This window comes from Macaca fascicularis, chromosome 1, assembly GCF_037993035.2.
Source record: "Macaca fascicularis isolate 582-1 chromosome 1, T2T-MFA8v1.1".
Taxonomy (NCBI): domain Eukaryota; kingdom Metazoa; phylum Chordata; class Mammalia; order Primates; family Cercopithecidae; genus Macaca; species Macaca fascicularis.
Window position 1 is genome coordinate 83,212,600 of NC_088375.1, and position 13,842 is coordinate 83,226,441.

Sequence of the window (13,842 nt, forward strand, 5' to 3'; positions counted from 1 at the left end):
ATGTTCTAACCTAGGTCTCTCTAACTCTAAAGCCCATGCACTTATTGGCCTTTTAAACTGCTACATTTTAAAATATTTATATCCAGAAGTGATATCCAAAATATTTAGCAACCAATGTGGCATAGGCACCAACTGATCAGAATGGACATTTGTCGTGCAGGTAGAAGCAGAGTCTTGGAGCCTACAGCTGAGTTTGAAGAGAAGGTATGGGGCCAGGATAGGCAATGTGTGGCCATAGAGGTGCTCCCTGGGATATGGAGCAGGACCCGTTAGCAATCACTACAGAAATATGCCAACATTTTCGCAGTTGTTGGTGCCTGTGTAGTTTATACCACTGAATATCAGCCCTATTTCTGTCTCAGGATGGAAGAAACCCAAGAAAGGAAAAAAATTTTTCTTCAAAACTTTAAGAATAATATATTTAAACATTATACAATTTGGAAAAAAGAGCATTCAAGAAGAAATAATTTTTAGTTTAATGAAAGTATTTGTTCCTTTTTTGCAACAATTACTAGAAACTCTATGTAAATAGATTTAAAAACCTGAATGATCTGCCCTGTTTTCTGGGACATTTTTAGTCACTGAGAGTCCATTAAAAAAAAAAAAAAAAAAAAAACTTGAAAGCTTAAACAATCCAAAAAGCATGGATTATAAAAGAAATCATAGATAGAACAACCAGAATGAAGACAAGGAAATAGAGAACCTGAACAACTCAGTAAACCAACTAGACCTAACAGACATTTTCAGAATACTCCACCCAACAACAACAGAATACACATTCTTCTCGATTGCACCTGAGATATTCTCCAGGGTAGACCATATGTTAGGCCACAAAATAAGTCTCAATAGATTTTAAAAGACATATGCCACAAAAGCACCTTGTCTGGCAATAATAACATGAAGGTTGAAATTAGTAACAGAGGAAAAATGGAAAATTTACAAGTAGTTGACTAACTCATTTTTAAACAACCAGTGACTCACAGAAGAAATCACAAGGGAAATTAGAAAATACTTGGAGACAAATCAAATGCAACAACCAAAACAAATGGGATACAGCAAAAGAAATGCTCAGAGAGAAATTTATAGTTGTAAATGCCTGCATTTAAAAAGAAAAATATAAAATCAGTAACCTAACTTCACACCGGAAGGAACTAAACAAAGAAGAACGAACCAAACCCAAAGCTAGCAGAAGAAAAGAAATAATAAAGATTAGAGTAGAGATAAACAAAATAGAGAATAGAAAAAAAATAGCAAAAATCAATGAAACCAAAAGTTGGTTCTTTGAAAAGATCATCAAGTGAACAAATCTCTAGGGGAAACAAAAAGAGAGAGAAAGAAAGAAGAAAGAATTTCTAGACTTCAAGACAGGTCTTTTTAAATGACCCAGTCAGATAAAAAAGAGAAAGAAGAAATAATTTAAAAGAACGAAAAAAGCCTTCCTCACATATGGGGCACTATCAAGTGAAAAAATATTCAGATTTTGGGAGTTCCAAGAGAAGAGATGAGAAACGGCATCGAAACCTATTTAATAAAATAATTTCTGAAAACTTCCCAAGTCTTCAGAGAGATAAGACATTCAGATCAGGAAGCTCGTGAATCCCCAAAGAGATTTAGCCCAAACAGTTTCTCTCTGAGATACATTATAGTCAAACTGTCAAAAGTCAAAGGCAAAGAGAAAATTCCAAAAACAGCAAAAGCATCATGTTACACGTAAGGGAACCTCCATGAGAACAAGAGCAGATTTCTTAGCAGAAACAAAAGGCCAGTGGAGAATCTGTATTTATAACACTGTCATTTGTTTTTAATTACAATATTTTTAAATGGTAGGGAGAAAAAGACAAACTGTACATTCCAGCCAGAGCCACATTACTTCCCGTCTCTCAACCACAGCCTTCATGAGAAGTTTCTAGTATTTGAACTCATTAAAATCCAATCAATATACTTAAAATGTATATTTTTTACACTTAATATTTTTAAATTTAGCTTAGTAGTTACCTCCATCAGTTTTAAGCCCTTCATGGAAATTTTCTCCTCACTCAGGTACATACTTCCTTCCACTTAAAAATAGGTCTTTTGTTTGCCTGGATCCTAATATTAAAAAAAATTTCGGGAAAATCTAAGGAACTTTGGGGAAAAAAACAATGCCAGAACTTATTAAATCACATGAGCATTCATCAAAAACATTACCTTTGGGGACTGCAATGCTCACCATATAATAGAACATTTCATATGTTTAAGTTAATCAATAGGCCCCATATGTTAATATTTAAATAACTCATTGGGTTGTAAGTAACATGAGAGGAGTTTTCTCAAAGGAATCGAAATGGGTGATTGAGCAAGCAGACAAAAACAACATAACATATGAAAGTGCAAACAACCCATAATTGTTATGGGTGCACCAGAAATAAATTCTAAATCATTAAACATGCCAAAAGTAGCATATATATATGTGTGTGTGTGTGTGTATATATATATATATATATAAAATATACACACACACACACACACACACATAAATTAGGTATATATTTTCACCAGGATAGCATCTTAAAGAGAAATTACAAATCATAATAAGCACAATTTTGTCTTTATAATTGTGTTGTACATACCATGTTCAAGTCTCCATGCTAAACCCTCAACGTAAAGGTAAGACTGTAAGACCACAATCCAAGAGATGGTATCAGGAAACTTAAAATTACTTCTCAAACAACTGTTATAAACAAACATCAGTGTAGATTTGACAAGGTTGAGACTTCATGACAGCTGGAAGTTGATCAGGATATTACAGAATATTTGCCTAGGATTTATACCCCTTTAAGGGAAGGGCCAAGGTATAAAGGATGTGAGCCAAATCCCAGAGACAAGAAGCTTAAGGAATGTTGGGGAGATAAGGAATAAACCAATTTGGATAAAGAGTAATATAATTGGAAAGGAGTAATAAAGGAAATGAAATCGGGAAGGAAGGTTGGGGTCAGGTTGTGGAGGCATTGGTTGACAGCCAAAACTCTGGACTATATCCTTAATCCATTATTTCCATAAGAATTCACCAGATGCTTTTGAGCAGTGGTGTAATCAAGGTAAGTGATAATTTAAAATTATTTTGGGGAAAAGACCATCTCTTCACTAAATGGTGCTGGATATCTATATCCAGGAGAATGAAACTAGACCCCTATCTCTCACCATACACAAAAATTATATCAAAATGAATTACAGATTTAACTCTAATACTTCAAACTATGAAACTTCTATGATAAAACGTTGGGGAAAATCTCCAGGACATTGGTCTGGGCAAAAATTTCTTGAGTAACACCCCACAAGCACAGGTAACCAAAGCAAACATGGGCTAATGGGATCACATTGAGTTAAAAAGCTTTTGCACAGTAAAGGAAACACTCAACAAAGTGAAGAGACAGCCCACAGAATAGGAGAAATTATTTGCAAACTACCCATCTGACAAGGGATAAAAAAACAGAATATATAAGGAGCTCAAACATCTCTATAGAAAAAAATCAAATAATCCAATTTGAAAATGAGTAAAAGGCTTGAATGGATACTTCTCTTTTTTTTTTTTTTTTTCCATTATACTTTAAGTTCTAGGGTACATGTGCATAACGTGCAGGTTTGTTACATATGTATACTTGTGCCATGTTGGTGTGCTGCACCCATCAACTCATCAGCACCCATCAACTCGTCATTTACATCAGGTATAACTCCCAATGCAATCCCTCCCCCCTCCCCCCTCCCCGTGATAGGCCCCGGTGTGTGATGTTCCCCTTCCCGAGTCCAAGTGATCTCATTGTTCAGTTCCCACCTATGAGTGAGAACATGCGGTGTTTGGTTTTCTGTTCTTGTGATAGTTTGCTGAGAATGATGGTTTCCAGCTGCATCCATGTCCCTACAAAGGACACAAACTCATCCTTTTTTATGGCTGCATAGTATTCCATGGTGTATATGTGCCACATTTTCTTAATCCAGTCTGTCACTGATGGACATTTGGGTTGATTCAAGACATACCAATGGCAAACAGGCATATAAAAAGGTGCTCATATCACTGATCATCAGAGAAATGCAAATAAAAACTACAACGAGATATCATCTCACCCTAATTAAAATGGCTTTTATCCAAAAGACAGGCAATAACCAAATGCTGATAAGGATGTGGAGAAAAGGGAACCCTTATACACTGCTGGTGGGAACGTAAATTAGGACAACCACTATGGAGAAGTTTGGAGCTTCCTCAAAAAACTAAAAATAGAGCTACCATATGATCCAGCAATTCCGCTGCTAGGTATATACCCAAAAGAAAGGAACTCAGTATATTGAAGAGATAACTGCACTTCCACTTCCATGTTTGTTGCAGCACTGTTCACAGTAGTAAAAATTTGGAAGTAACCCAAGTGTCCATCAACAGATGAATGGATAATGAAAATATTGTGCTTATACACAATGGAGTATTATTCAACCATTAAAAAGAATGAGATCCTGTCATTTGCAACAACATTGGTGGAACTGGAGGTCATTATGCAAGTGAAATAAGCCAGGCGCAGAAAGACAAACATGGCATGTTCTCACTTACTTGTGAGATCTAAAAATCAAAACAATTGAACTCATGGAGATAGAGGGCAGAAAGATGATTACCAGAGGCTGGGAAGGTATGAGGGAGGTAAGGATGGTTAATGGATACGAAAAATAGAAAGAATGAATAAGACCTAGTATGTGATAGAGCAACAGGGTGGTTGTAGTCAATAATAATTTAATTGTACACTTAAAATAACTTAAAGAGTATAATTGGATTGTTTGTAACACAAAGGATAAATGCTCAAGGGGATAGGTACCCCCTTCTCCATGATGTGATGATTACACATTGCATGCCTGTATCAAAACATCTCATGTACCCCCTAAATATATATATACATACTATGTACCCACAAATAAAAATAAAAAATTATTTTGTCAGCTATTCATGAAAATATGTTTTCCACTAACACTGTAAGGATGGTTTAACAGTTGATTCATCATATAGCTTAAATTAAAAAATTCATTCGGTCCCCTGGTCTGTTCAGTACATCTGAGGTGAAAAAAAGTTCAACCATTTTCTTAGAAAAAGAATCTAAATAAGATATAAAATTTTATTCGCGAAAAATAAATCAGAGATTGATGAATCTACAAATGCTAGAATTGTAAAAAAAAAAAAAAAGAAGCAAGATGGCATTTAAAAATATACAAATTTCAATATCAATGAATCATTTCATTTCTACAATGTCCATTTTCATTGGTAATATAATCCCTCCAGAAAGATTTTCCACGATGTGAAAATGAAATGGTAACACTATATTTATATAAATGACAGATAAAGTCTTGAAGCAAAATGAGAGTAAGATATTTTTCTCAATAATGAATTAATTATCTTTCAGGTTGAAGAACATTTGCTGTTTTTACAGGCAGCTTACAAAGATACCGTTGCTGAAAAACAACTATTAGCAAATCGGAAAAAAATGGCCAGCAGGCGCTTTCAGTGCGCGTCAGTCTTACTAACTGTCCTGGAAGATGAGAAGGCAGGACTTTCTTTGGTCTTATATCTCCTCCATAATTTCTACTGGGCCCAACAACCCCCAAGATGTTATTTTCACTGCAGGCTGTATCATATACCTTCTAAAGCTATCTTACTATCCAGTTTCTCATTGGGATCAGTAGACATCCTATTCACATAAAGAAATCCTGTTTGAGTCGTCTCAAAACAGAAGTAACAGACTACAAGTATCTGACATTATTTCCTGATCTGAAGACATCAGCACACTTTTGTCTGATGAGGCCCAAAGTAAACCTTTCAATGAAAATGTCATTAGTTTTCCTTTTCTAGCACTGGGACAACCCAAGCTGAACATATAAAACATGGTGGAACCACAAAGGAGAAGATGTCATTAGGAAAGAAAAAGAAAATTCTCTCTTTTTTTTTTAAGTGAAAGTAGGTTTATTAAGAAAGTAAAGGAACAAAGAATGGTTACTCCATAGGCAGAGCAGCCAAAAAAGAAAATTTTCTTTTGTTCTGTCAGCCTTATGAACCCTTTTAGCTCATCTTTTTACTTCTCCTCTGGCTCATCTGGCTTCTCTATGGTTGAATCTCTAGTAAGCCAACTAGAATCTCAGTTTAGTTACACCTCAGCTATCTTAAGGGATGGATGCTATAAAATTCTCAAGATAATTTTAATTTAGTTTAATTTTTTAAATAAATACATATCATAGAAGGTCAAGAGGAAGGATTTTATGAAAACAGACCAATCAAAGGGAGATGATAGCTCTCAGAAGCAGTTGGATGTCCCTGAGAGTCAAGTGTATAGATTGAGAGGCAGTGGAACATCAGCATGTCCCAGATGGTGAGCACCAGAAAAGAGGGCTCTTGCTTAACATGCTTTATTTATCGACCAGTCAAGCACATGCATGATCAAAGAAGCCATATACAGCCAGAGAATATGGGTTCAGAACCCAGCTGCACCCCTTAGAAGCTTAGTGATCTTGACCAAGTAGTTTAACTTCTCTAAACTCAACTTCAAATGCGGTATCAAATGAAGTTTTCAAAGTAAAATGCCTGGTAGATAAGTAAAGATTCAGTAAATATGGGTGGTTGTTGTTATTATTGTTGTTGTTGAATACTATTAATAGTATATTATAATAAATTGATACTTTATAAACTGTCCTGCTTTGGCTGGGCATGGTGGCTCATGTCTGTAATCCCAGCTCTTTGGGAGGCCAAGGCTGGAGGATTGCTTGAGATCAAGAGTTTAAGACCAACCTGGGCAATGTAGCAAGACCCTGTCTCTAAAAATAAATAAATAAATAACTGAGCCTGGTGGCACATGCCTGTCATCCTAAGCCACTTGGAAGGCTGAGGTGGGAGGAGGATCACATGAGCCCAAGAGATCAAGGCTGTCCAGCCTAGGCTACTAAGAGAAGACCTTGTCTCTAAAAGAAAAAAAAAAAATTGTCCTGTTTTATTACACAAAGGATTTTAAATGGCTGTGTATCTATCTTAGCAAATATGACACTATTAGCAAACTCAAGAATAAGACTAATTTTTCCCTCAGGAAACAGTTTATTTTTCAATATTATCCATTGTTAACTTTGATACAGCCACAGCTTGAGAACAGCAGTAGTAATTGCAATGATAGATCCAACTTGGAGATTAATTTTAAAATACCTTATGATAATATATTTTATATAGAATAACTCATTTCTATTTTAACATTTAGACTCGATGGCAAGAAACAATCAATCAAATAGATAACAAATTAGAAGGAATTTTGGGTGACATACTTCTTTCAGCAGCATGCATTGTATACAGTGGAATTTTAACACCAGAATTTCGCCAGTTGATTGTGAATAAATGGGAGACTTTCTGCACTGAAAATGGCATTTCTTTGTCTTCCAACTTCTCTTTAATTAAAGTTATGGCACAAAAATATGAGGTAATAACATATTTCTATTATCCAGTTAAGTGGCTATTATTGTTGATTTGGGTTTTAGCTGTATGTGTAGTTTTGGGCTTGGATGTTGTCCCAGAATTATTTTGATAAATGAAAATATTTTGTTAATAGTTTGTTTCAGGTCTTAATTTTTTTTATTTATAGCCCTAATGCCTCAATAAGTTGTATCTCTCCTGTTTCTCATACTGAGCAAAAGTCACAAAATATCTCTTTTCCCACCGTAATCCTATTACCCTGTCTCAGTGAATATAGGCAATTTCTCTCTCTGAAACCTCTTTCATTTAATACAATTGAACTTATTGAACCACAGGGAGTGTTCTTAGACACAGCCAAAAATGTAGAACTACATTTATTAGCTTAGATACTTATTGTCTGTTTATGTAAATCCTATGCGGATGTTTAAAGGATAAAAGAGAAATGCACCTAGCTTTTGTTAATCCTCCAAGAGTAATTTTAGATTGGATCCCCACTGATAATTTCCCTTAAATTGACCATGCAACCTACAAAATCTTAGAAACAAATACTGTCTTCACATTTTCATAATGCTAATAACCAATTTAAACTCAAATATAACAGTTATTACATTAGGTGTAAATGGACTAAATGTTCCAGTAACAAGTCTAAGATTGTGGCCAGGTGCGGTGGCTCATGCCTGTTATGCCAGAACTTTGGGACGCCCAGATAGGAGGAACTCTTGAGTGTAGGAATTCAAGACCAGCCTGTCTCTACAAAAAAATAAAAAAATAGCCAACCTGGGCAATGTAGCAAGACCCTGTCTAAAAAAAAAAAATTACAGAGCATGGTGCCACATGCCTGTCATCCTAAGCCTAAGCCACTTGGAAGGCTGAGGTGGGAGGATCACATGAGCCCAAGAGATCAAGGCTGCAGTGAGCTATGATGGTGCCCTTGCATTCCAGCCTAGGCTACTGAGAGAAGACCCTGTCTCTAAAAGAAAAAACAATTGTCTTGCTTTGTTACACAAAGGATTTTATCTATCTTAGCAAATATGACACTATTAGCAAACCCAAGAATAAGATTAATTTTCCTCTCAGGAAACAGTTTATTTTTCAATATTATCCATTATTAACTTTTGTACAATCACAGCTTGAGAACAGCAGTAGTAATTATAATGATAGATCACAATCATTGCAATGATTGCACGTGCACAATGGTGGCACATGCCTATAGTCCTAACTACTTAGGAGGCTGAGGTGGAAGGATCACTTGAGTCCAGGAGGTCAAGGCTGCAGTGAGGCATGATCATGCCATTGCACTCCAGCATGGGAGACAGGCCAAGTCTCTGTCTCTCTCTCTCTACATATATATGTGTGTGTGTGTATATATATTTTATATATATGTATACATATAGCATATGTGTATACTACATATGTAGAGAGACCTCAAGAAATCCTCATAAAGTTATGACTATACATATATACTATATATACACATATATACTTATATATATACACACATAGACTTGCATGTATATATACACTTATATGTATATACACATATATACATATGTACATACATAATGTATATACATATATACACATATATACATATGTACATGCATGTATGTTATGTGTGTACATACATATATACGTATACCTATATGTATACATACATATATACATACATATATTCATACTTATATGTATATGACTATATATGTATATATGTAGAGAGACCTCAAGCAATCCTCATATATAAAGTTATAAGACTATATAACAGTATAAACCAAAGCACAAAATAGAAAACATACATTATTTATAAAATAAAACCTACATTATTTATAAAAGACACATCTAAAACATAAAGAGAAGTTGAGAGTCAGAAATGGGAGAGTGTTTACCATAGATCACAAAAACAAAAGGACAAAATAGATGTTAAGGCATAAAAGGATTACTAGACTTAAGCTCACTTTACAATAGGAATTGGTTTAATTCTCCAAGCAAATGTGAACAATTCTAAATTGTTAACCTAATAGCATGATCTCAAATAATATAAAGCAAATATTAAAAGAACTATAGGAAAAAAATAGACAAATCTACAATTATAGTGAAGGATTTTAATACCCTTCTTTCTGTAACTCAGAACAAGCACACAAAATCGGTAAGAATAGAGAAGCTTTGAACAACATGATCAGCAAATGGACTGAATGGGAATAGAGCACCGTAGCCTATACCTGCAGCTGACACATTATATGCAAACACATATAGAACTGCCAAATTGACCATATAACAGGCCACAAATCAAGTTTGACCAAATGTCAGAGGACTGAACTCCTACAGAATATGGCATCTGATCAAAGTGCAGTTAAGCTAAAAGTCAATAATTAAAAGATACTTTGAAAATCCCCATATTTTTGAAATTAGGAAATATACTCCTAAGATAACCGCAGAACAAGATTGAAGTCAGAAACTTTAAAATGTTACACTGGTGAAAGATTTTCTTTTGAGATTGGGAAGATGACAAAGGGATGTTCACTATCTCCACTTGTGTTTACTGGAGAGTCTGGGCAGTGAAGTAAGGCAAGGGGAAAAAAGATATTAGCATTGAATAACCATACTGCCCAAGGCAATTTATAGATTCAATGCCATCCCCATCAAGCTACCAATGAGTTTCTTCACAGAATTGGAAAAAACTGCTTTAAAGTTCATATGGAACCAAAAAAGAGCCCGCATCTCCAAGACAATCCTAAGTCAAAAGAACAAAGCTGGAGGCATCACGCTACCTGAATTCAAACTATACTACAAGGCTACAGTAACCAAAACAGCATGGTACTGGTACCAAAACAGAGATATAGACCAATGGAACAGAACAGAGTCCTCAGAAATAATACCACACATCTACAGCCATCTGATCTTTGACAAACCTGAGAGAAACAAGAAATGGGGAAAAGATTCCCTATTTAATAAATGGTGCTGGGAAAATTGGCTAGCCATAAGTAGAAAGCTGAAACTGGATCCTTTCCTTACTCCTTATACGAAAATTAATTCAAGATGGATTAGAGACTTAAATGTTAGACCTAATACCATAAAAATCCTAGAGGAAAACCTAGGTAGTACCATTCAGGACATCGGCATGGGCAAAGACTTCATGTCTAAAACACCAAAAGCAACGGCAGCAAAAGCGAAAATTGACAAATGGGATCTCATTAAATTAAAGAGCTTCTGCACAGCAAAAGAAACTACCATCAGAGTGAACAGGCAACCTACAGAATGGGAGAAAATTTTTGCAATCTACTCATCTGACAAAGGGCTAATATCCAGAACCTACAAAGAACTCAAACAAATTTACAAGAAAAAAACGAGCAACCCCATCAAAAAGTGGGCAAAGGATATGAACAGACATTTCTCAAAAGAAGACATTCATACAGCCAACAGACACATGAAAAAATGTTCATCATCACTGGCCATCAGAGAAATGCAAATCAAAACCACAATGAGATACCATCTCACACCAGTTAGAATGGCGATCATTAAAAAGTCAGGAAACAACAGGTGCTGGAGAGGATGTGGAGAAACAGGAACACTTTTACACTGTTGGTGGGATTGTAAACTAGTTCAACCATTATGGAAAACAGTATGGCAATTCCTCAAGGATCTAGAACTAGATGTACCATATGACCCAGCCATCCCATTACTAGTATATACCCAAAGGATTATAAATTATGCTGCTATAAAGACACATGCACACGTATGTTTATTGCAGCACTATTCACAATAGCAAAGACTTGGAATCAACCCAAATGTCCATCAGTGACAGATTGGATTAAGAAAATGTGGCACATATACACCATGGAATACTATGCAGCCATCAAAAAGGATGAGTTTGCATCCTTTGTAGGGACATGGATGCAGCTGGAAACCATCATTCTTAGCAAACTATCACAAGAACAGAAAACCAAACACCGCATGTTCTCACTCATAGGTGGGAACTGAACAATGAGATCACTTGGACTCAGGAAGGGGAACATCACACACAGGGGCCTATCATGGGGAGGGGGGAGGGGGGAGGGATTGCATTGGGAGTTATACCTGATGTAAATGATGAGTTGATGGGTGCAGCACACCAACATGGCACAAGTATACATATGTAACAAACCTGCACGTTATGCACATGTACCCTACAACTTAAAGTATAATAATAATAAATAAATTTAAAAAAAAAACATAAATTTTTGGAGGTGATATATTATGTATTTATAAAATCCAAGAGAACCTATAGATATATCATGAGAATTAATAAACATTTAGCAAACTTTCTGAAATTAACAAAGTCAAATTGCGTTTCTCTTCAGCAGCAGTCGTGTACAATGTTTTTAGATACCAATGACCTAAAATGGTATCTAAAACACATCTTTTGCACATCAGAATGAATCTCAAAAATGTGAAAAATTTATAGAAAGAAAACTATAAAATACTAAGATGCATTTTAAGAAACTTAAATAAATGAAGAGTTATACCAAGTTCATGAATTGGAAAACTCAATATTCTAAAGTTACTAGACTGACCTATAGATTCAGTGTAATCCCATATATATACACACATATATACATATATATACACACATATACATATATGTATAAGACTACACATATATATGTATATATGTAGAGAGACCTCAAGCAACACAACAACATGAATTAAAGCCAGACACAGAAAAAGATGGAAGATTTCACTTATCTACAGTTCAAAAATAAGCAAAACTAAACTATCATGTTTAATAAAGAAAAGCATAAAAGTCTGGAGAATGATTCATTTTTGAAAATAGAAACTCTTCTTTGCTATTGGGCTCAGGGCATGTTTCTCTCACCACAATCATGTTTACTCCTGTCTTCTTTGCCTGTATTCAGATGCAAGCTACACTCCAATCAATAGCAATACTTGTATTTTTCAGGATTCTTCATCATCTGTCCTATTTCCTTTTACATAGAATTTGAGAGCATGCAGTTCTTCACAGGCATAAATGAAAAAACTTTCCTCTGTTCTCAAACTAAAAAGTATGTTTGGCTCCTCCTGGGGAGACCCCTGCTACCTTTTGCTGGAGGGTTTCCTTGGTGTCCTGTTTCTACTCTTACCTCCATAGGCTTCTTGGCCTTTTTCTCCCAACCTGCTGATACTGCCATGAAATTGGAGTGGCAGAAAAAGAGAGGCCATGTAAAGAGTCAAAGCTTACCAGGCTTGAAGTCAGCTTCTGAGTCAAATGGTAGCTCTGCTTCTTATTCTGACAGTATAACCTTAGACAAGTATCTAACGTCTTTTAGCCTCAGTTCCTCCATCTTAGAAATAAGGGTTATTATAGTAATTTCACTACCTAGTATATATGTATGTGTGGTTGGCAGTTGGTAGGGGCAAAATAAAGTAGCTGTTATTATATTTGTATACTTCTGTATTATTGCATATTTCATATATGCATTAGAGTCTAAGAGCCTTAGAAGCAGGTGCTGTATCTTATTTCCTTTGTGTCCCCCATGGCATCTTTGTTGTGATGGGCATTATAATGTCCTTATTGTTGAACACAAAAATGTAATTTAGTGCATAATTACTCAGCTTCCCAAAAATTTCATATCTGTTTCTTTAAACTGTTCATTTCCATAGCATTTTTAAACAGTATTTCTTTTTCTAAAGGCAGTGATTCTGTAGGATCTTTTAGTACCCTGTAGGATACTAAAGATGTGAAGACATTTACAAAATAGTGAAAGTACTAATGATTTCGTTGCAGATCAGCCGATGGCATAATCAGGGACTACCTCATGGTCAGTATTCAGTAGAGAATGCCATCTTGATCAAGAATGGCCAGCAGTGGCCACTGCTGATTGACCCACATAGGCAAGCTCACAACTGGATCCGTCAGATGGAAGGATCCAGGCTGCAGAAGCTCTCCATTGAAGACAGCAATTACACCAAAAAAATTGAAAATGCTATGAAGACAGGAGGGAGTGTCCTCCTGCAGGTAAGTGGGCAGTATGGCCTAATTTCCCTTGCAGCTGATACATATGTTGTATGCACTGAGCATAAAGGTTAAAAGTTTTCAGTGACACATAACTGTCAGGGAAAAAATAATAACAGACATACACACATATATACTTAGAGACAGAGAGTGAGTTTTCAATGCTCAGTTCTCTTACAGCTGTCTTTCACTGGAGTCCAGATATTTAATAAAACTTAAATTTTTTAATTTTAATTTTTGTGGGTACATAGTAGGTGTATATAGTTATGGGGTATATGAGATGTTTTTGAAACAGGCATACAATGTGTAATCACATCATGCAGAACGGAGTATCCATTCCCTTGAGCATTATCTTTTGTTACAAACAATCCAATTATACTCTTAGTTATTTTTAAATGTA

General features: G+C 35.4%; 1 protein-coding gene across 1 annotated transcript in view; it reads left to right on the forward strand.

Moving 5' to 3' along the window:
• The window catches only part of DNAH14 (dynein axonemal heavy chain 14), a 526,180-nt gene that overhangs the window by 444,764 nt on the left and 67,574 nt on the right, over positions 1-13,842 (forward strand). The window contains exons 65-67 of the mRNA XM_045397720.2: positions 5,415-5,555; positions 7,248-7,463; positions 13,215-13,445. Of these exons, the coding sequence (XP_045253655.2) occupies positions 5,415-5,555; positions 7,248-7,463; positions 13,215-13,445 (588 nt within the window). The remainder of the gene's footprint in view (positions 1-5,414; positions 5,556-7,247; positions 7,464-13,214; positions 13,446-13,842) is intronic.